Below are 21,490 nucleotides of genomic sequence, written 5' to 3' on the forward strand. Positions count from 1 at the left end.
GCTGAAGCAAGAAAAGGAAAAAAAGGAAATTGAAGGAATTAGAATAGGCAAAGAGGAAACTAAGTTACCACTCTTTGCAGATGATATGATGATATACTTAGAGAACGCCACAGAATCAAGTAAAAAACTACTTGAAATAATAAACAACTTTGGTAAAGTTGCAGGTTACAAAATAAACCCAGATAAATCATCCGCATGTCTATATATTACTAACAAAGCCCAACAGCAAGAAGTAGGAAAAGAAATACCATTTAAAGTTACAGTAGACACTATAAAATATCTGGGAGTCTACCTGCCAAAACAAACCCAGAGACTATATGAACACAATTACAAAACACTTTTTGCACAAATAAAGTCAGATCTAAGTAAATGTTAAAAGTCAGTTGCTCGTGGATAGGCCAAGTCAATACAATGACAACTCTACCTAAATTAATTTACTTATTCAGTACCAAACCAATCAAACTACCAGATAATTATTTTCTAGACCTAGAAAAAATAATTTCAAAATTCATTTGGAAGAATAAAAGGTCCAGAATATCAACGGAACTAATGAAAAGAAATGCTAGGAAAGGTAGCTTACCCTACCCGATCTCAAATTGTATTATAAAGCCTCAATCATCAAAACCACTTGATATTGGCTAAGAAACAGAGAGGTAGACCAGTGGAATAGGTTCTGGGATAAGAACTCACTGTTTGACAAAAATTGCTTAAAAAACTGGATAACAGTGTGGTGGAAACTGGGCATAGGCCAATGCTTGACACTGTACACAAGAATAAAGTCCAAATGTATACATGATCTAGGTATAAATACTGATACTATAAACAAATTAGGGGAGCAAGAAACAGTGTATTTGTCAGATTTATGGAGAATGGAGAAATTTATGACCAAACGAGAGATAGAGAACATTATGAACTGCAAAATGGATAATTCTGATTACATTAAATTGAAAAGTTTTTGTACAAACTCAATGCAACCAAAATTAGGGAGGGAAAAATAAAAATGGTAAAGAATTTTTGCAGCTAGTGTCTGTGATAAAGGCTTCATTTCTAAAATATATAGAGAACTGAGTCAAATTTACAAGAATACAAGTCATTCCCCAACTGATAAATGGTCAAAGGATATGAACAGGTAGTTTTCAGAGGAAGAAAATTAAGCTATCTATAATCATATGAAAAAATGCTCTCAATCACTACTGACTGGAAAGATGCAAATCAAAATAACTCTGAGGTACCACATCAGATTGGCTAACCTATCAGATTGGCTAACATGACAAAACAGGAAGATGATAAATGTTGGAGAAGATGTGAGAGAGTTGGAACACTAATTCATTGCTGGTGAAGCTGTGAGCTGATCCAACCATTCTGGAGAGCAATTTGGAACTATGTCCAAAGGGCTATAAAAATGTGCATACCCTTTGACCCAGCAATATCACTTCTGGGACTCTATCCCAAAGAGATCATAAAAATGGGAAAGAGTCCCACATGTCCAAAAATATTTATGCCATCTCTCTTTGTGGTGGCCAAAAACTGGAAATCAAGAGGATGCCCATCAATTGGGGAATGGCTGAATAAGCTGTGGTATATGAATGTAATGGAATACTATTGTGCTATAAGAAATGATGAACAGGAAGTCTTCAGAGAGGCCTGGAAGAACTTATATGAACTGATGCTGAGTGAAAGGAGCAGAACCAGGACAACTTTGTCCACAGCAACAACCACAGTGTGTGAGGAATTTTTCTGGTAGACTTAGTACTTCATTGCAATGCAAGGACTTAAAAAATTTCCAGTGGACTCTTGAGGCAAAACGCCTTCCACATCCAGAGAAAGAACTATGGAACTGGATCACAGACAGAAGCAGACCATTTTCTTTTGTATTATATTTTGTTTTATTTTATGGTTTCTCCCATTCATTTTAATTCTTCTATGCAACATGTATTTAATAGGAATGTACATACAGAACCTATATGAGACTGTATACCATCTCAGGGAGGGAGTGGAAAGGGACAGGGGAATGAGGGGGAGGGACGGGAAAAAAAATCTAAGATATATGGAAGTGGTTGTCAAACACTGAAAATAAATAAAATAATTTAATTTTAAAAAAAGAACCTAAAAGAATAAATAAAAATGAAATCATAGACTGAAAAAAAAATAAACCAAAGTAGAAGTCACAGACAAAAAAACAGAATTCTAAACCTTTTTTAATAAACCTTAAGTAGAATCTGAAATTCTGAATTTAATTTTATGCTTTTGATTTGTCAGTAAAAATTGTATTAATGTCTTAGACTACTTTAATCAAATATATTTTATCCTCTCTGAAAATCTGAATAAAAAAAGAATGTAATTTTTAAATTATTTGAAACGCCACTTAATTTGAATTTTGCTAGGATGTTTCATCTAAAATAACGAGTACTATGGAAACCTCGAAGTCTCAATGAAGGAAAATAGTACACCTGAGAAAGAAGCTTTGTGTAGCACAAAGCTATATTACAAACTACATTTTGAACTACCAGTAGGATTAATTCTCTAAACTCTCCAGTGAAGGGGTCATCACACTAATCGGTCAGCAAGCATCTATTAAGCAATTACTTTGTGTCAGCCAAGAGCTAAAGGATACAAAGAAAGGTAAGAACAATCCCTTAAGGAGTTCCCATTGTAATAGGGGAGACAACATGCAAACAATGTACGTATAAAATAAACATAGAATGGGAGCAAAGACAAGTCCAACAGAGAAGGTTATTCAGAGTTATAGATTATTAGTAGCTTGGGAATGGTAGAACATGCTGGTGGAATTAGGGATGAGATATTTGAGGATGTTGACCAACACTGGAAAGGCAGACCATGGCAACAAAACTGGCTAAATGCAGCCAGAGTAGGAGGGTAGACCTGCTGTAAGAATAAGAAAAGGTCAATGTCTCACCAACTCAAAATGTATGGTGTAAATCCTCAGGTAGGTGTGCCCTGCTCTTCAATCATTATAAGCCTACAGTATGTTAGAGCTGGAGAGACTTTGGAGATGATACAACTCCATCGTTTTACTTTTAAGGATACTAAGTTACAAACAAATAAAATTACTTCCCAAAGTTGCAGTTAGTAACAGAGTCATGATTCAACAGGTCCTCTGATCTTAGAACTAGAATTTTTTTCCATGATTTTACTGCTTTTCTATATTAATCTCCAATTCCCTTTCTTACTGTTCCATACTTTCTCCTTTCTCCTTAACCTTCCCAAGTCTACTGCTCTTTTACTTTACAGCAAATGATCTTTCTGCTTCACTGAAAGCAAGGCATCCAATAACAGTTTCTTCATGTCCCTTACTAAAAAATTCTCAGCAGCATCACCCACCTTTAACTTTCTCTCCAGCCCCCTTCTCTCTCTCATCTTCAGTCTCTTCTTTACAACTGACTCTAGATCCCCACAAACCTAAAAGGCATGTGTCCTTGCCTCTTCCCTCTCCTCACCCTTCGTGACCAATGAGTTTGAGTAGGAGGATGTCTCTATAGATATGGGACAGCTAGCTGGTGCAGCAGACACAGTGCTGTGCCTGGAGTCAAAGACTGGAGCTCAAATGCAGCCTAGACACTATATCACGTAACCTTTGTTTGCCTCAGTTTCCTTATCTGTAAAATGGGGGTGATAACAGCACTTACCTGTGGCGCTTGCTGTGAGGATCAAATCAGACAATAACTGTAAAGCTATTAGCTATACTACCATAAATGCTAGCTGTGGTTAGAATTATTAATTCCTTCCAATCAGTCTGGCTTCAGGCCCTATCACTCCATTCATGCCACTTTCTCCAACGTTGCCTCTGTGCCCTGACTGCCAGTCTGCTACCTCCGCTTCTGCTGACATGGTAAGGCCTGTCTGGGGTGCAAGGATGGGGAGCTGAAGCCCTGGTCGGGATGGGAATGGAGTGCCCTGGCAAAGTCTAACTAGGCTAGGGGGAAAGAGAGACCCTCACCCCAGGGAGGACAGAGGAGAAGGGCCCTCCCAGTCAAAGTTTCAAAGAGCACAGATGCAGTCCACGTGAGGACCGAGGGCCTGGTCTTATGGGGAAGGCCTGGGAGCCCCAAGAGCCTCTGGACGGGCTAAGCGCACGTTCTCTCCAGCCTGAAGAGTCGGGTTACTAAGCACGAGCCTGAGAGCTAGGGCCAGGGTGGGAAGGTGAGGACCGCGCGAGCTGCCCGGGAGCCTGGCCTGAGGGGCATGACCGAGGGCCTGCGCGTGGGGAAAGCCCTCGGCTGCAAAGGCTCGGAGCACCAAGTATAGGCCTGCAGACCAAGAGCCTGGCGTAAGGCGGTAAGGACTGCGGCTAGGGTCTGAGGGGAAGGGTTCATCCGAGATGAAAACCCTCGTTCTGAGCGGAGAGGATGGCGGGTGAGGGTGAGGGCGGGCTGGGGGGCTGGGACGGAGGCACGAGTGGGGGCTCGAGGGTCAGGGCTGAAGGGAAAGGGAGCAACCTGAGGATAACGTGGGGAGCGGGGAGAGGAAGGCCAGCGGGCCTGCTGGGCCGAGGAGAGCGACCGAAACTGAGGGACCGAGCACGAAGGCTGTAACCCCGAAGCCCACTTGGGCGGGTTAAAAAGCGGAGAGGCCATAGGCGTCCCGGACAACCAGGAGTCAAGGCCCTGCAGGCCAAATTCTGAGAGTTCACGTGATCTGCCCCTTGGGACTCTGCACATGAGCAGAAAGAACTTAAGCTTGCCAATGTGGGGTGGGGGGTGGGGCGGGGCGGTGCTCTGTGGTTCGCATCCTATCCACTCCCCTCTTCCCCACCTTTCCCCCAAAATTTGGAGTTGAATAAGGTAAGCCTCTTGGCAAAAAAAAAAAAAAAAGATCAATTTTGAAAAAACTCACTAGGTAACTTGAGGGGGCGGGACTGTTCCTGATAGGCCAGTGCCTAAGCCTATCAATCCATTTCAGAGTGACTGCGCTGGAGGCCTGGAGAGGGAAAGTGGACTGCGGAGTCCCATCGGGGAGCTGGCCCAGGGCGTAGCATCCCAGCGGAGTGCGCAGCAGGCTTGGAACCAGGCAGCTACCCTGCCCCCTGCCAACTACCTCCCCTCTCAGCTGGCTTTAACATTGGTATTATTGGTATTTGTAAAATCTGTATTATTAAAGGGCCAGGAGAGACAACAGCATTATTGGAAAAGAAAGGAAGAAGGCAAGAATAATTGATCTCTGGGTGATACTTGGAAATCGGTTATCAGATTAAACAGCTGAGGAAATGGAAGCACAGATTCCTGATTAGATGAGACACAGAATAGGATGTCAGTGATAAGCCCTGGGGAACCCAGGGCTTCTTGTACCTTCAAGGGATCTATGGGTAGATATCTGGATGAGAGGAATCTGTGAACTTGGATGGGGGAAAAATTACATCCTTGTTTTTCCTAACTATGAAGTGAAATTTAGTATTTCTAAATTTTAGCATTGGAAATAGTTGGTGTCATGGTAAATAGAATACTGGGCCTGCAGTCAAGAAGATCTCAGTTAAAACTCTCACCTCAGACATTGACTAGTTGTGTGACCTGGCAAAACCATTTAACCTCTTAGTGACTCAGTTTTCTCAACTGTATATAAAATGAGGTTAATAATAGCATCCACCTCTCAAAGCTGCTGTAAAGATCAAGTGAGATATTTGTAAAAGTATTTAGTTCAGTGCCTAGCACATTAGTACTTGCTTGTTCTTGGTTATTCGGTTTCTACCTCTTGAATCTTTCCCCTTGTTTCCCTGGCAATCATTTTAGTTCAGTATTCATTTCTTTTCACATCAACTATTATACTAGCTTCCTAAAGGTCTAACCATGCCATTCACAGCTTATGAATCTTCAGTGGCCTCTCTGCTTGACACTGGGTGAGATACAAAGTCAAGACATAATACTTAACCATTGTTATGATAGAGTTCATATTGTGTTGTATTAGAATGAAAGAAGTATCATACATACTATGTCAAATAAATGACTCATACAGCCTAGTTCTGTGACAGTAGTGGGCCCCCAGCAAAGCTGTGAAGTAGGCAAAATTGTTTTAGTGTCCTTCCAAGCATAGGACCATAGAGTTGAAAAAGACTCAACATCTTCTAGTACAAGTCCCTTATTTTATGGAAGAGGAAAGACTATACAAGATAAATGATTTTCAAACATTACAACCTAGCTAGTGGCTCAGATGGCATAAAACTCATACTGTCTCAGAATCCAATAACCTTTTTCCTCCATGACACTATCTTTTACTATTATTCTCTTGTCTGGCATTCCCTTTCATGTTGTCCCTGAATACCCAGAGTTCCCTACTCTGACTCCCCCAATCCTGATTTCCCAGTAATGTTATTAAAATTTTAAAGGTTATTAAAACTTAAAAACTCACTCAGGGTCCTGACTAGATAACTTGATCAACTGAAAAACTATACAACCCAGTTTGAACTAGATGACCTCCTCTGAGGGCCCTTCTAGTTCTATGTCTATGTCTTATGACTAGATCACAGAATCAAAGACTTTTTAAAGTAGATGGAAACCATATAGATAAACCCCATCATTTTACAGAGAAGAAACTAAGGCCTAAAGCAGTTTTGATTTGCTACAGGCTATACAGGTAGGGGCAGAGCTCAAAACATAACCCAAATCTTTATTACATAACCACTTAAGAGAATTTAAAAGTGGAAGGAAGTGACCATTAATATCATTTAGTCTAACCCCCTCATTTTGTAGATAAATAAGGCTGCAGAGGTTAAGTGATTTATATAAGGTCACATAGCTAGTGAGGGGCATAGACAGGACTATGAAATCTTTATCCAGCACTCTTTAGATTATACCATTAAACCTCCTTAATTTGTTTTAATATTAATGAGTAGTGATATACTATCTTTCCCCAGCCCCATAACAAATTTAAATGTAAACTGGGACCTTCAATAAGTAAATAAAAAAGTGTTTAATAGTGTTTAAGTGCTAACATGTTCTAGGTACTGTGCCTTAGCACAAAAGAATGTGTTTTCTGAGTTTCTAAAAGGAAAATTATTATTCATTCTATTATACTGTCCCTTTTCTTAAGACAAGGAGTTTTATTTTTCATCTTTCCATCCATAGTATCTAGCATAGGGCCTTTTACAAAGTGTGTTCATCTTTCGTTGCCAAAGAAGATCATGCCATCAGAGAAATAATGACATGACTTGCACTTGATTTTGCTTTGAGTGAGGGAGGGCTGTGCAGGTCACCAGCCTCACTTCTCCTCCAGAGCCATCTGAATCCAGTGAGCAGATATTCATCAGGATGACTGGAGATGACCCAGGATGAGGCAGTTGGGGTTAAGTGACTTGCCCAAGGTCACACAGCTAGTGAATGTCAAGTGTCTGAGGTGAGATTTGAACTCAGGTCCTCTTGACTCCTGCACTGGTGCTCTATCCACTGCACCACCTAGCTGCCCCAAGTGAAGTAGTATAGAGGAAGAAAAGAAGAGGCCCCAGGACAGAGTCCTATGGAGTACCTATGATTAGGGAGCATGATCTAGATGAGGATCCAGCAAAGAAGACTGAGATGGAGTAATCAAACAGGTAGGGAGAATCAGGTAAGTGTGGTATTTTTGGTCCTTTTTGTCTAAACTTAGGAAAGTTATACACAATAAATGTCTCCACGTTTTATCCTCTAACTTTCTTCTTAACCCCTTACAATCTGGCTTCCAACCTCATCATTCCACCTAAATAACTCTTCTAAGTTACTAATGATCTCTTAATTGCCAAATGACATTTTCTCATTCCTCACTCTTCTTGTCCTCTCTGCAGTCTTTGATAGATACTGTTGATCACTCTTGTCTTTTTTTTTAAATTTACTTGCTTTCAGTTTTCTACAATCACTTCCATATATCTTAGATTTTCTCCTCCTCCCTCCCTGAGACAGTGCTCAATCTTATATAGGTTCTACATGTACATTCTTATTAGATGCATTTTCACTTTAATCATGTTGCATAGAAGAAGTAAAATGAATGGGAGTACTGGCTCAGAAATAGAGGGGTAGACCAGTGGAATAGGTTAGATACTTAAGACACAGTGGTCAGTGAATATAGCAATCTACTGTTTGATAAACCCAAGGAACCCTCTGGGATAAGAACTCACTGTCTGACAAAAATTGCTGGGAAAAGTGGATAACAGTGTGGCAGAAACTAGGCATAGACCAATGCCTGATACTGTACACAAGAATAAAATCCAAATGGATACATGATGTAGATATAAATTAGATTGATACTAGAAACAAATTAGGGGAGCAAGGAATATTGTATTTGTCAGAGTTATGGAGAATGGAAAAATTTATGACCAAACAAGAGATAGAGAACATTATGAAGTGCAAAATGGATAATTTTGATTACATTAAATTGAAAAGTTTTTGCACAAACATACCCGATGAAACCAAGATTAAGAGGGAAGCAGAATATTGCAAAAGAATTTTTGCAACTAGTGTCTGTGATAAAGGCCTCATTTCTAAAATATATAGAGAACTGAATCAAATGTACAAGAATGCAAGTCATTCCCCAATTGATAAATGATCAAAGAATATGAACAGGCAGTTTCAGAGGAAGAAATTAAAGCTATCCATAGTTATATAAAATATGTTCTAAATCATTATTGATTAAAGATATGCAAATCAAAACAACTCTGAGGTACCACATCCCACCTATCAGATTGGCTAACATGACAAAACAGGAAGATGATAAATGTTGGAGAAGATATAGGAGAGTTGCAAAACTAATTCATTGTTGGTGAAGCTGTGAGCTGATCCAACCATTCTGGAGAGCAATTTGGAATTATGCCCAAAGGGCTACAAAAATGTGCATACCCTTTGACCCAGCAATATCACTTCTGGGACTCTATCCCAAAGAGATCATAAAAATGGGAATGAGTCACACATGTACAAAAATATTTACAGCATCTCTCTTTGTGGTGGCCAAGAACTGGAAATTGAGGGGATGCCCATCAATTGGGGAATGGCTGAATAAGTTGTGGTATATGAATGTAATAAAATACTATTGTGCTATAAGAAATGATGAACAGGAAGACTTTAGAGAGGCCTGGAAGGACTTATATGAACTGATGCTGAGTGAAAGGAGTAACACCAGGAGAACTTTGTACATAGCAACAAGCAGTGTGCAAGGAATTTTTCTGGTAGACTTAGCCCTTCACAGCAATTGAAGGACCTAAAAAATTCCCAAAGGACTTGAGATGAAATGCCTTCCACATCCAGAGAAAGAACTATGGAATTGGATCGCAGAATGAAGCAGATCATTTACTTTTGTGTTTTGTTTTTCATTATTTCTCCCATTCATTTTTAATTCTTTTACAAAGTAGGTACTTAATAATGTTTAATTGATTAGAAAAATCAGTTTAAGAAACGTGTGAGGCTCTCTTAGTCAAATCCAAACAGAAATTACAGTAATCAAGATGAGAGGGGAAAAGTGTGGCATATGGGGGTATATATCTGTTTGTTTATAGCGGTAGTATAGTGCAGGAAAAAGGTTGATAGAAATAGTCTGAGAATCTGGGTTCAAAACTCAGCTCTGGTTTGAATCAGAGCTCTACTACCTGGTCTTTGTTGCCTGCATGACTTCAGGCAAGTGACTTCACTGCTTTGGGCCTCTGTTCCCTCTGATATAAAATAAGAAAGGGGAGGGTGTAGTGGACTCCACAATCCTTAAAGTCTCTTTCAACTATAGAACTATGATCCTAGTATTTAAAAAAGAAAATACAGAAACAATGATAAAATCTTTCTTGCAAGTAGGCTGTGGGCTTTTCTTGTGCCTTCTGAGTCCTGTATAAAAGCATCAAGTTTACTAGAATGGGAGGCTTTTCTACAAATTAGAAGATGTAGCTTTCCACCATATCCTATAGAAGGAACTGCCTGAAAGACAGGCCTCAGCCTTGGTTTTGTCTTCCTGCTTTGGACAGGTCTCTTTCCCCCCAAACCTCTTTTGACTGGAGAAGGACCTTCCAGGTTCAAAGGGTCTAGAAGAAGTTGGATTCTCCATCTGTATCCTAAATGGCATCTTTAGACCAGCTAGCAGCAAAATCTGATTCAAGAGCCAAGGGCAAACTATACATATAGTCACTATGTTTAAGAAAAACTCCCTGAGCACCCCACAAATGAGAGAAAGAACTTCTAGCCCCCAGGAGCTGAGAGTTATCCCCTTTCCTGGAATATGTATATACTTGTGGGAGATCAAAAAATAATAGCTGGACAGACAAAATGCTACAATGGTACTCATAAAATGTAAAAAGACCTAGAAAAACAATCTCTAGCCCATCAGGTAGAGCATACACAAAAATAATGACATCCAATAATATAGCTAGCATTTTTATAGTGCTTTAAGATTTGCAAGGCACTTTACAGGTACTATATCATTTGATCCTCATAACCACTCTACTAGGAGAAGGTTGCTTTTATTTTCCCCATTTTAAAGATGAGCAACCTGAGACGGATTAAATAATTTGTGTAAAACTACCTAGTTATTAGTAAATGGCTGAAATTCTATTTGAACTCCAGTCTTCCTTACTTCAAGTCTAACACAGTATTCACTGAGGGATCTAGCTGTCACAAGAATCACATAGAAAAAAGGCCATGGACAAGCTCCACTTGGACCGATGAAGAGAGTATTCAGATCGATGAGGTCATAAATCATTGAAAAATTAAGTATTTTAAGCTATTATTATTTCAGCTTCTTCTCTTATTGCATATTACCCAATAGCTAATAAAGCATAATATTTCCTGCTGTAATCTAATTAGTATTTAGTACAAACTAGCAAAATAAGATTGAAAAATTATTTTACTAAACACTTCCTTCAGATTAACTAATAATTAGATTATTTTTGTCATTTGGACATCAATAAAATCACAATAGCTTAATATTATATAATACTTTACAAACATTTGTTTCATAACAGTCCTGACAGGGCATGCAAGTATCGTCATGACTATTTTACAGAGGAAGAAACTGAAGCACAGTGAGGTTCAGGGACTTTTCATGGTTACATGGTTACTAAGAGGCATGGAACTTGACATACTTAAACCTAGATCTTCTTAATCTGAGTCCATTACTCCTTCCATTATACCAAAAGTCATTTTACAAGTTATCCATGTGTCACATTTAGTGGACACTGTGTGAAATTTATAAGTTAGGTGAGATGGCCACATTCTCCCCAGGCCTTGAGTCCTAAGTGGATAACTTAACCACATGGCACTGTTCAAAATACAAAGTGAATGTGCAGCCCTTGGTCATATAACAGAAACCTGGAATGAGGAAATAAGTAGTACCATACATACTAAGGTATTAGCTTTCAAAGACCTGTAACATGTTCAAGGTGTAAATTAGGCACTAGAAACCTATCCACTTTGAATGACTGTTACTACTGGCTTTTCGGTGATAGGATAAATCCAAATAGGCAAGTGTTGACAAAAGATATAGTTTTTCTCACTTGCTACATTCCTCACTAACACAGGGATTGCTAATGAGCTAGCTCTGTCTTTATGACGAATGGGAAGGGAGACACTATAAACCTCCACTGATTAATGCATGTATTATTAAGTGATTACATTTGTACTTGTTTTCTAAGAGAAGAGGGTTGAATTTTGTTTTTGTTTTTTGTGGGGTTTTTCAGGGGTTTTTTTTGGCTATTTGCCCTGTTGATTTCAATCTCATCAAATTCTGCCCCTGACCAATGTGTACCTGGCCTGGGACACTAGACAAAAAGGAAGGATATATTTTATTGAATCCATGGAAACAGCCAGTTCAGTATCATATGGCTAAAAGCCTTAGGGATCATAGGCTTTTTCAACAGGAAAATATTAATATATTCCATGGGCTATATAAAATTTTAAAGTTTAAGTATAAAATATATGTAATCAATGGGAAAAAAGGTTGTTTATTAGCCCAGATTTGTGATTTCTCCTGGATCACATAATACATATTATTATTCAGAGGAAAGATTTTGCCTTTTAAATTAAGGTTTAAAATCTTTCCCATGTGACATTGATAAAAAAAAAACTACCTGCAAAATTTTCATAATTTTATTGTGAAAACAAAACTTCACATTTTTACGTGCAATAAATATTAACTCTGGAGAATACAGAATTAGTAGCATTCTGAAGATGTTGGTCCTAGGACAAGTGTTAACATTTTCTTTAGGAATCTGACAGTATCTTGTTGATGAATCTTGTTGGCAGCCTGATGAAACCTATGGACCTCAATTCAGATTGACATTTTTGAAAGTATAAAATAAAATATGTAGAATTATAAGGCAAACCAATTGTACTGAAATACAATTATTAAAATATCTAAAAAAAAAAAAAAGCTCATGGAACTGTAGTTAAGATCACCTGTATGGGGTAAGGCTTATTAATTGGACCACAGGAATAATATAATAAATGGTTTTTATTCATTCATTCACATAAGAGCAAGTTGAAAATCAAATGAACTCATGGGAAAAAAGTAGAGAGTGTTCACTAACATCTTTTGCATTTCCCTACGGAGTTATGATTCTATGTTTGCTTTGCTACATGAGACCATTTATGGTCCCCATGGCTGCCAGTGCCTCTTCTGTAACATAGAGAATTGTGCTCATATATGTAGTATGTGTTTGTGTGTGTATGTGCATACTTGTATATTGTCTCACCTAATACACTCAAGTTTCTTAAGGGCAGGAACTGTTTAATTTTTGTCTTTTGTATCCTCAGTGCCTAGCCTAATTGCTTTGAACAGAGGAGTCACTTAATTGTTATTTATTGATTAATTTATTTATATATAAAGTATACCTTAGTAGATAAAGTGGATAAAGTACTAAACTTTGAAGTCTAACCATTATATCCATTTCTAACATGTACCAACTTTGTGACACTGGGCGTTATTTAACCCATCAGAATCTCAGTCTTTATCTAGTCCACAAAGTTATAGAGGGGTTACAGACTTTTCCTGGAGAGAGTTCAAAATTATAATAAAATCACAGTTCATAATGATGATTAAATTATGTATAACTCAACAGAAATAATATATAATGTAAATTATTTATATATGTATTATTACATAAGTTATGTATATATATACACATATGTATATACATAATATAAATTATGTACAACTTTTGGCTGCCCAGAATAATTTAAATGTTCTACACTGAAACAGACTGTAAAAAGACAAACTTTACCAAAAATTTAAATGTATCCAATGGACTACCAATAAATATTAAAGAAATACAGGAAACCCTTCTGTATTATGGGTAGCTCCTTTATACCCTATGTGATTACCTGGGTAAGAATCATACAGTTTGAGAATTCATTGATGTGTGCAGTTAACACTGGCAGAGGAAATACACATATCAGTGTAGCCACAGGTCTACTGAAGTATTGACTATATCTAATAAATATTTAATAACAGTATTTTCTAAACAATTATCATTTAAAATCATATTTTCATATAATAATTGTGACTGAGTCACTTCAATGTGGAAATTTGGACATAAGTGATATTTAGAAATAATTCTTTTTTTTAAAACCCATTTGTGTTTTAATAATTTTGCGCTTGATTTCAGAAATATTTAACTTTTCTCTCTTGTTCCTACCTTCTGTCTGGAAGAAAGTAAATTTTAACATAAGGATTCCGTGGTCTCCCATCTTCCCTGGACAGGAGATCCTTTGCTCCCAAAATTGTAACTATCAGTTGATGACCAACTTTGTCATACCAGAGTTTTATCTGAAAAGGAAAAAAACACATTAATTCATCCTTATTTCTAACAGGATGGCATAATATTAATAACCCCACCCCACTGTTTATCTTTCCCCTTTCACCAACTTATTTTTGGATTAGCACAGAATTCAAATTGTACTATTCTGTTTAGCAAATTATGTTCGAAAAAAACCAAAGGATATGCTACAATAACTTCAATGTACTAAAATTGTCAATTTGGATATATCAAACAATAATTTATTTTGAAGTCTATGCAAATTACTTAGAATTTTTTTGTAGAATACATTTAGAATATACTTAGAATTCTGTTTAAACACTTTTTGTGTAACTTTTAAAAAATTATTTTACCATAAACAAGGGTAAAATTTATCTAAATTCTGCCACATTTCATAGCCCAGAAGTAGCAAAAAAGATGTTTCTGCACTTTACATGGGTAACCTGTTCATATAAGGAATTTTTAGAAGTGTTTAGGATTATTACATAGAAGATAATAATAAGATTTAAAGAGAGGCTAAGGAGCAGTCTCATGTAATGAATGCTCTTAATCTATCAGACCCTAAAATTATAATAAAGTTCTTCAGGACAGCAATTACATTTTAGTTGAAAAGTCTAGTTATTTGGAAAATACATTTATCACTGATTTAGAATGCTACAGGAATATTTCTTTCATTTCATATGAGGAACCTTGACTTAATCTCATTAAGTACAAAGGTCAGGAACTGGCAACTTATTACCTAATGCTAAATCCATTTGTATTGACAGTTATAAATTAGCCTTCATCTACTGGAATCTGAAACAGCGGTTGGAGTTGCAAGTGGAAAAAGTTTAAGTCCCTATTCCATGAGTTATGGTATCAAGAATCAAATTCAGGTTTTAACTCAAAACTATACTCTACTTCTGTCCCTAACCCAGAAACTCAGAGTGAACCAGAATTGGGGGAGGAAGGCAGTGATCTAGGGAGCAAGAAAATTCCATATGTCATTCATTGACATCTATTCTCTCTAGCCTAAGTATGGCTCTGTATATGGCTTGAAAACAACTAGAAAATTAGGGCAGACTATTGTAATTATTAATAGGGAATAGTGCTTGCCCAATGTAAATAGGGGACTTTCTTCGCATACTTATCTTTTACTTCCACTCCTTAAGGAATTAATTTTGCTTCTGAAACTATGAAAAGAACCAGCCTTAAATGTTTAAAAAGTTACTGGACTCTAAATGTTATCATGTAATAGGTCCTCATATGGTAGTAGTAACAAGTGTTGGACTGTAGTAAAACAAATGCTGACCTGAGTCTTAAAAAATCTATGATAGAATGTTAAATTTAAAAGTAATTTCGTGCCTTATGACAATAGATCAGAAATATATAGACATATGTACAGGTATATGTATAAATGAATATTTAGAAGCAAATGTATAGGAAAAAAGACCCATGAAGATGCTTCTGTTTCTTCATGAGAGTAAAGATAGGCTAAAATTATTATTCCTGTCTTATGTTGATAAATCCATTTTAATGATGTGATACAATAACAAAGCTTTCCCCATCTTCAATGATTTTCAGATGATATTATTAAAGCCATTCCTTTTGGTTTCTCTGACTACTATGCTAAGCATATTTATAATTTAATACTGCAAAAACTAGGTATAGATATTGAAAATTAACCTGAACCTCTCAGCTGAAGAAATAAAATCTTAAACTGAATAAAGTCCCATTATCAATAGACAGTTTAACTGCTTTAAGACTTTTTGTGAGCTGAAACTCTAGTTCTTGAATTACTGGAAACATATTACTTTTGCCTCCTTTAAAATCTTTAACATTTAGGGATTTTAAAATATATTTCAGCTATTTTCAATTATTTAAAAATGCTTCAACATTATAAAATATATTTTATGTGAATAATATCATAGGTATCATATTAAAATATGTATCACTTTCCTCCACATTTTCACATGTGAAATGACAATTGTTGATACCAGGAGAATTTTATTAAAGCAGAAATTGTGTGTTCGATCTTTAAATCTGTTTAATGGTATGTTGACATTTAATGAATTCATTTAGTCAAATGAATTATTTCCAAAAATCACCTTAAATATGAAACTATATTTTTATTTCACAAATAATGCAATTATCTTAATGTCAGAATTTTTCAAAATTGTATGACTGAGTTTCATTTTAATTGCATAAATACTTGCATTGAAGTTTTAATAGCTATCCAGCTTGCATTAGCAAGAAAATTTAATTTTGTTTAGATTATTTTAGCTTATACTTAAAATTTGAGTCTGTGCTTCTAAAATATTTTGTATTAAAATAATTTGTTCATTTAAAAAATAAACAACCATGTCATCTTAATAAATTTATATGCTCAACAAATTTATTGGTTCTTGGTTTTTCAACCAAGAATCTTGATATTTTAATATGAAGTCTTAAAATTTTATATAGAATCATAGCTTAATCACAATAACATTTTAAAATATTTTAGGTCGGGCCTACACAATGGGAGTAAATTCAAGTAGTTTAATACAAATGAGGAATTATATAAAACTAAAAATATTTTAATAAAAGTAGTATTCAAAACAAAAAGAAAACATGCAGCAAAGCAAGATAAGCACTGACATATTAGTAAAACCTACATTTGAGTTAATCTACTACTTAATTGTTTCCTAATGAAAAGAGGCAAACAACGTGTACCCAATATTAACAAAAATGTTAATTGTCAATGACAGATAACAAAAATATACTTTAAAATTGTATTATATTTTTATTATTTGAACATTTAATGCATATATAATAAGTAAAATTCTTTTTTTTGTTCAAGGTACAAATTTATTTGCCAGTCTTCTACTCAAGGAGCTATTAGTTGGAAAATGCAAAAAAGGATATAGTACTAATGTAAATACTAATGAATGATTTAAAGAGACAGCAACCTTAGTGTAATAAGGTCAAAGATCAACAGCACAAAATTAGCTTTTCTTTTACTGTATTAATGTGTCTACATATGTGTGTGCAATCTTTAGTTCATAACCCTCTAGAACCCGAGTTTAAATACAGAATACATCATAAACACAGTAATAAAACTTAAAGCCAGTTGTCTCTTTAAATTAATTTCAATATTTCAACCCCCATGCAGAACTTTACAAGCTGCCGAGTAGATGATATGGGTTAACGCAACATACCAAAACAATGACATTTTCCTACAATGCATTTTCCAAAAATTAACAAGTAAATAAATTTTTAAGCACAACTTTAGTTTCTGTCAGGCAGACAAGGCCTTTACCTGAACCCTAGGAACAAAAGGCGTTGTTCTTCTACTAAGGCTTTGGCTCTGGTAAGCAAAATTAAAGAAAAAAGCCATAAAACAAAACCAAAAAGGACAACACGCTGGAACTAAAAGACCAAAAGTAAAAACCAACACACACAACTAGAACCTTCAAAATAATTTTCACCCTTACAATATATATATATATATATATTTATACTTAAATATTCTAATGGAATATATAAATTAAATTTGCCAAAAATGCTAGTATATAAAAACATAATTTACTTGAAATAGATTTAAAAATACCATTCAGTAAAGTAACATGAAATAAGAGAGAATAAGAAATAACATTCAGGTGTGAACTTTCTGAATATAGTTTCAAATGCATAGTAATAGCCAAGTCTTAGAAATCAAATATAAAGAAATTAAAAATTTAACCTTTAGATGAACTAAATAGAAGAAATCATTGACAAAACTGGAGAATCATAGGCAAAACTGAAGGAAAACTGGATGAAAAGTGGGTAATACATATATTAGTAAAAGCAATCCATGATAGCCATTGTTTTTAGAATGAATCATACCTAAAAATTAAGTATTAATAGAATTATCAAAGGTTCTAAAATAAAAGTATGTTTATAATTCAATTTTATCAGTGAGTTTTATTAAATTATTCTTATCCCCACCAGCTCACAGTCTGAAAAATCATCTTAAACATTTTTATTTTACCAATAATCGTCTAAAAGGAAATAATTGCTAACATTCAGACTAGATAAGCATTTTATGTATCCATCCTTTGAGTGCTTATCATATGAGGATAAAATTTTTTTAAATCTATTATTTCATTTGAGTATTATGACATCTCCAAAAAGATGTGGATATTAAACAATATCCCCATTTTACACATGAAAAATCCAAGGCCCAGAGAAATTATATAACTTGCCAATAATCATACATCAAACTGGTGGCATAGCCAGGAATAGAAATTCAGGTGTCCTAATTCTACCGTTATATTCATTCAACTACACCATCTGAGGATGAATTAAAAAAATGTTTTATCCATATAATTACCATGTCTTTTTTTATTTATCTACTTTGAAACAAGTAATAGTAGAGATCATCTAACCAGAATATATGCGCTCTTTCCTGGTCAAAATAAAGAAATAAACCACTCATTTGTACTGAGTAGGGATGAAGGAGAGTTAATGAGCGCTCAGTCTATTACGTTTTCTTAGCAGCTCCTGATACAGCTTTCCACACATTTCATGTTTCCCATTTTCCCATATACAAAGTTAAGAGGAGCAGTGTACTGGGAAGAAGTAATTGAGTGGTTCCTTCCCACTTAAATCAAAGATACTTAAGCCCTAACCATGAAAAATAAAACTGGAAATGTGAAAAGAAAGGAAGTCTTAAATGTAAATAGTTTTGACCACCTGAAAAAAATCACAATCTCTCTCTTTCTCTCTCACACCTGTAGTCTCCCTCCAAGTACGCAGTATTCCATTTTAAGTATGAAGCAGTAAAAGAATTGAGAAATGTTAAGAGCTTTAGAATACAATTAACTGTGTTAATAATCTCTGTGTTCCTTTCAGTAGATCACAGTTATTTAATAAGTGGAGATGAACCTTACAATTTAATAAAGTTTGTTGAAAAAGTGACTGAGTAGGAGATAAACTGAAATAATGTTCCCTTTTTATACAAATCCAGAATTAAGAGACTTCAGAGGTCATCTAACCCAAACCCTTACTTTACAGAATAAGAAACTGAGGAGTACCAGGGAGGCTAAACTATTTGCACAAGATGTAGGTAATAATTAAATAGCAGGGGAGGACCTGTTCCCTTCCCCTCTTCTCTAACTCTCTCAGATTACAACAAAAATAACAAAGAATATAAGAGGTGGGGAGACTATGCAAGTAAATCTCTTAATACTCTAAAAAGAAACTACTTTCTAATTAAATACACCAACTACTTCAAAAGTAGCTTCAAAAAAGGTAAAAATAGTATCTTTATTAGCTCATATAACTTTCTAAAGTTTACCCACTAATATCTTCTGAAACCTACATTTATTTGAAACTAATTAGTTATCCAGTGTTAAATATGTATATGATGTAGTATTTTAATAACAGAAAACACAAGAAAAGTGAGGTACTAGGTGACCTGTTGTCAGTTACATTAGCTGATCCATTTTAGGCACAATGAGCATGATCTTCTGATTGCTACAAATGTGGAATTTGAGTTTATATGCTTCTGTTATTTTCCCACTTTTAAAAGTCATTTCCTACTACTCACTGCAGTATTATATCCAAGACATCCTTTTCATGCTCTACTATTGAAAAATCTGAGAATGAAACAAATAGATTCAAAGTTCAATGACAACTTTGGTTTAAAAAAAAAAGAAAAGAAGAGAGAATTGTAAGAGTGAGGACATATATTTTCCAATCAGGTATGTTCTTTGAAAGGATGCATACAATTAGACAATTATAAAGAAAGAATAAGAAATGACAGAAAATTTTCTAAAACAAAATACAAGGGCAAAAAAATCATAATAATAAATCAACCACAGACATGTATAAATAAAATGAAGTATTATCTTTAATAAATATGAGTTTTGGTCTGCCTAATCTATGATAAAATCAATTTCTATCTATTTTCTCAATTGAAAAATATAAAAAAGATTATATTTCACTTTAACATAATCTAAAAACTGACTGAACCTTACCTCATCTAATTATATAGTCTAAAGTTTCTTACAGAGAAAAGAGCTAATGTTCAGAAAAAAAAAAGAAACACAAAGGAAACACAAAGAAAAACTGGCAAAAAAACTATTTCTGTAAACGGATGGATTAACATTTAATTTAGTTGGTATACACTGGTACTTAAGGGACTTCACTACTAACTGAAGACAAAAACATTCTTTTTTTTTCCCTTGAGGAGATAAATAGCAACCAGTGAACTGAATATAAACTAGTGTTAGGATAATAAAAGTGCAAGATGAAAGATTGCCTCTGTCTAAATGCAGAATATAGTTATAACTTTATAGGTTTAGGATGGTCTTTAGTTAAACGTCACTGATAAGGTGTAGCCTGAGGAGAATTAGAAGTAAAGGAAGTTTCTTTTGTAATGGTCACATTCTATAGAAATAGATATAGATATAGATATAGATTTCACATGCATCTAAGAAATTCCTCTTCTCTTGCCTATGCATTGCTAGAGCTTAATTAGGATAGTGTTATTGGCCTAAGCTTCCTCAAAAAAAAAAATGTTGGAATTAGGATGAGAGAGGTTCTTATCTGTCTTCATCCAGGTAGACATATTGCTCTTTTGGATGAAAAAGGGAGACTAATTTTAGAAACATTTGTAAGTAGAAGGAAGCAGAGTAGCACCTAGTAGAGACCTGAGCATACTGCTTTCAGGTCATAAGGACATGATACTGATATCCATTATCAGATTAAGATCCCATAGCTTTTAAGCCAACTTTTATGATAACTCTGAGGAAATGAGTCTGAAATCAGTTCATTTAAGGGAGGTTAAATATAGCTTTATAAGTTTTCCAATCTTATCTTTCTTGATTTATAGTCATGTTCGAAGGAAGTTTGAATTATTTGTGAAATATTTCCCTGAATTACACCACTGGAACATTCCAGTGAATTATTAAAATATCATTTACTTCATATTCTACCAAGGATAGGGAATGGTTTATTCATTGGCTTGATTCAGTCTCTTTTAAAGATCAGGAATTTTAAAGTGCTGCATTATTAAATATGGGGATCTGATATGGTTACAAGACAGGAGAATCACATGTACTTATGCAGTAGGCTGAGAATCAGGAAGACCTAGGTACAAATCCAGTCTCAAATACTTAATAGCTGTGTGATCTGGGCAAGTCTCTTAACCACTGTTTGCCCTAGCTTCCTCAACTATAAAATTGGGATAATAGTAACTAATACCTCTTTTGCAGCATTTTTGTGAGGATCAAAAGAGATCTTATTTGTAAAACAGTACTTAGGATGGTGCCTTGCCCATAATACCTACTTATTCTCTTTCCTTTTCTCACCTACCTCCAATCAACTTTTGTGACTATCAGTGCTTCTATTTTATCAGATTACATTTGAGAGTAGATATATCTTATAAAGGAAAATAGGCTGTGCACTATTACTATGAAAAAGAAAAAGGACATGTTACTTATAGAAGAAAATAATATAGGGAATGGAGGGAACATATCACTATCAGAAAGAATCCATTTCCTCTTTAAAACAATTTATTGTAATCATCTTAGTTGATGCCAACATATTAGACCATAAGTCAACCTATCAAAATTACTTTTCATTAAATTATTTGATTTTATAGTATTGTTCCTGTGCTGTATACTTAATTTTTTATACTTCCTCACACATTAAAATTCTAGAGAAAATGCCAGGGACCTCAAACAAAAATTTATTAATTTTTTTCATTTTATATAATTCATGAGTACTATTTTAAAAAGCTTTTTGGACTAACTTTTACTTCATTAGCCCTTTCATAAATAT

The 21,490-nt window shown here is 35.0% G+C and overlaps 1 protein-coding gene across 12 annotated transcripts in view; it reads right to left on the reverse strand.

Moving 5' to 3' along the window:
• The window catches only part of RIMS2 (regulating synaptic membrane exocytosis 2), an 842,692-nt gene that overhangs the window by 386,028 nt on the left and 435,174 nt on the right, over positions 1-21,490 (reverse strand). For 7 of the 12 annotated variants that reach the window (XM_072603307.1, XM_072603309.1, XM_072603321.1 and 4 more), the window contains 2 exons: positions 16,983-17,030; positions 13,586-13,716 (listed from right to left, as the gene is read on the reverse strand). In XM_072603307.1, the coding sequence (XP_072459408.1) occupies positions 13,586-13,716; positions 16,983-17,030 (179 nt within the window). The remainder of the gene's footprint in view (positions 1-13,585; positions 13,717-16,982; positions 17,031-21,490) is intronic. The other 5 variants (XM_072603320.1, XM_072603310.1, XM_072603312.1 and 2 more) reach the window with 1 other exon arrangement.

Source organism: Notamacropus eugenii, chromosome 4 (genome assembly GCF_028372415.1).
Source record: "Notamacropus eugenii isolate mMacEug1 chromosome 4, mMacEug1.pri_v2, whole genome shotgun sequence".
NCBI classification, from domain to species: domain Eukaryota; kingdom Metazoa; phylum Chordata; class Mammalia; order Diprotodontia; family Macropodidae; genus Notamacropus; species Notamacropus eugenii.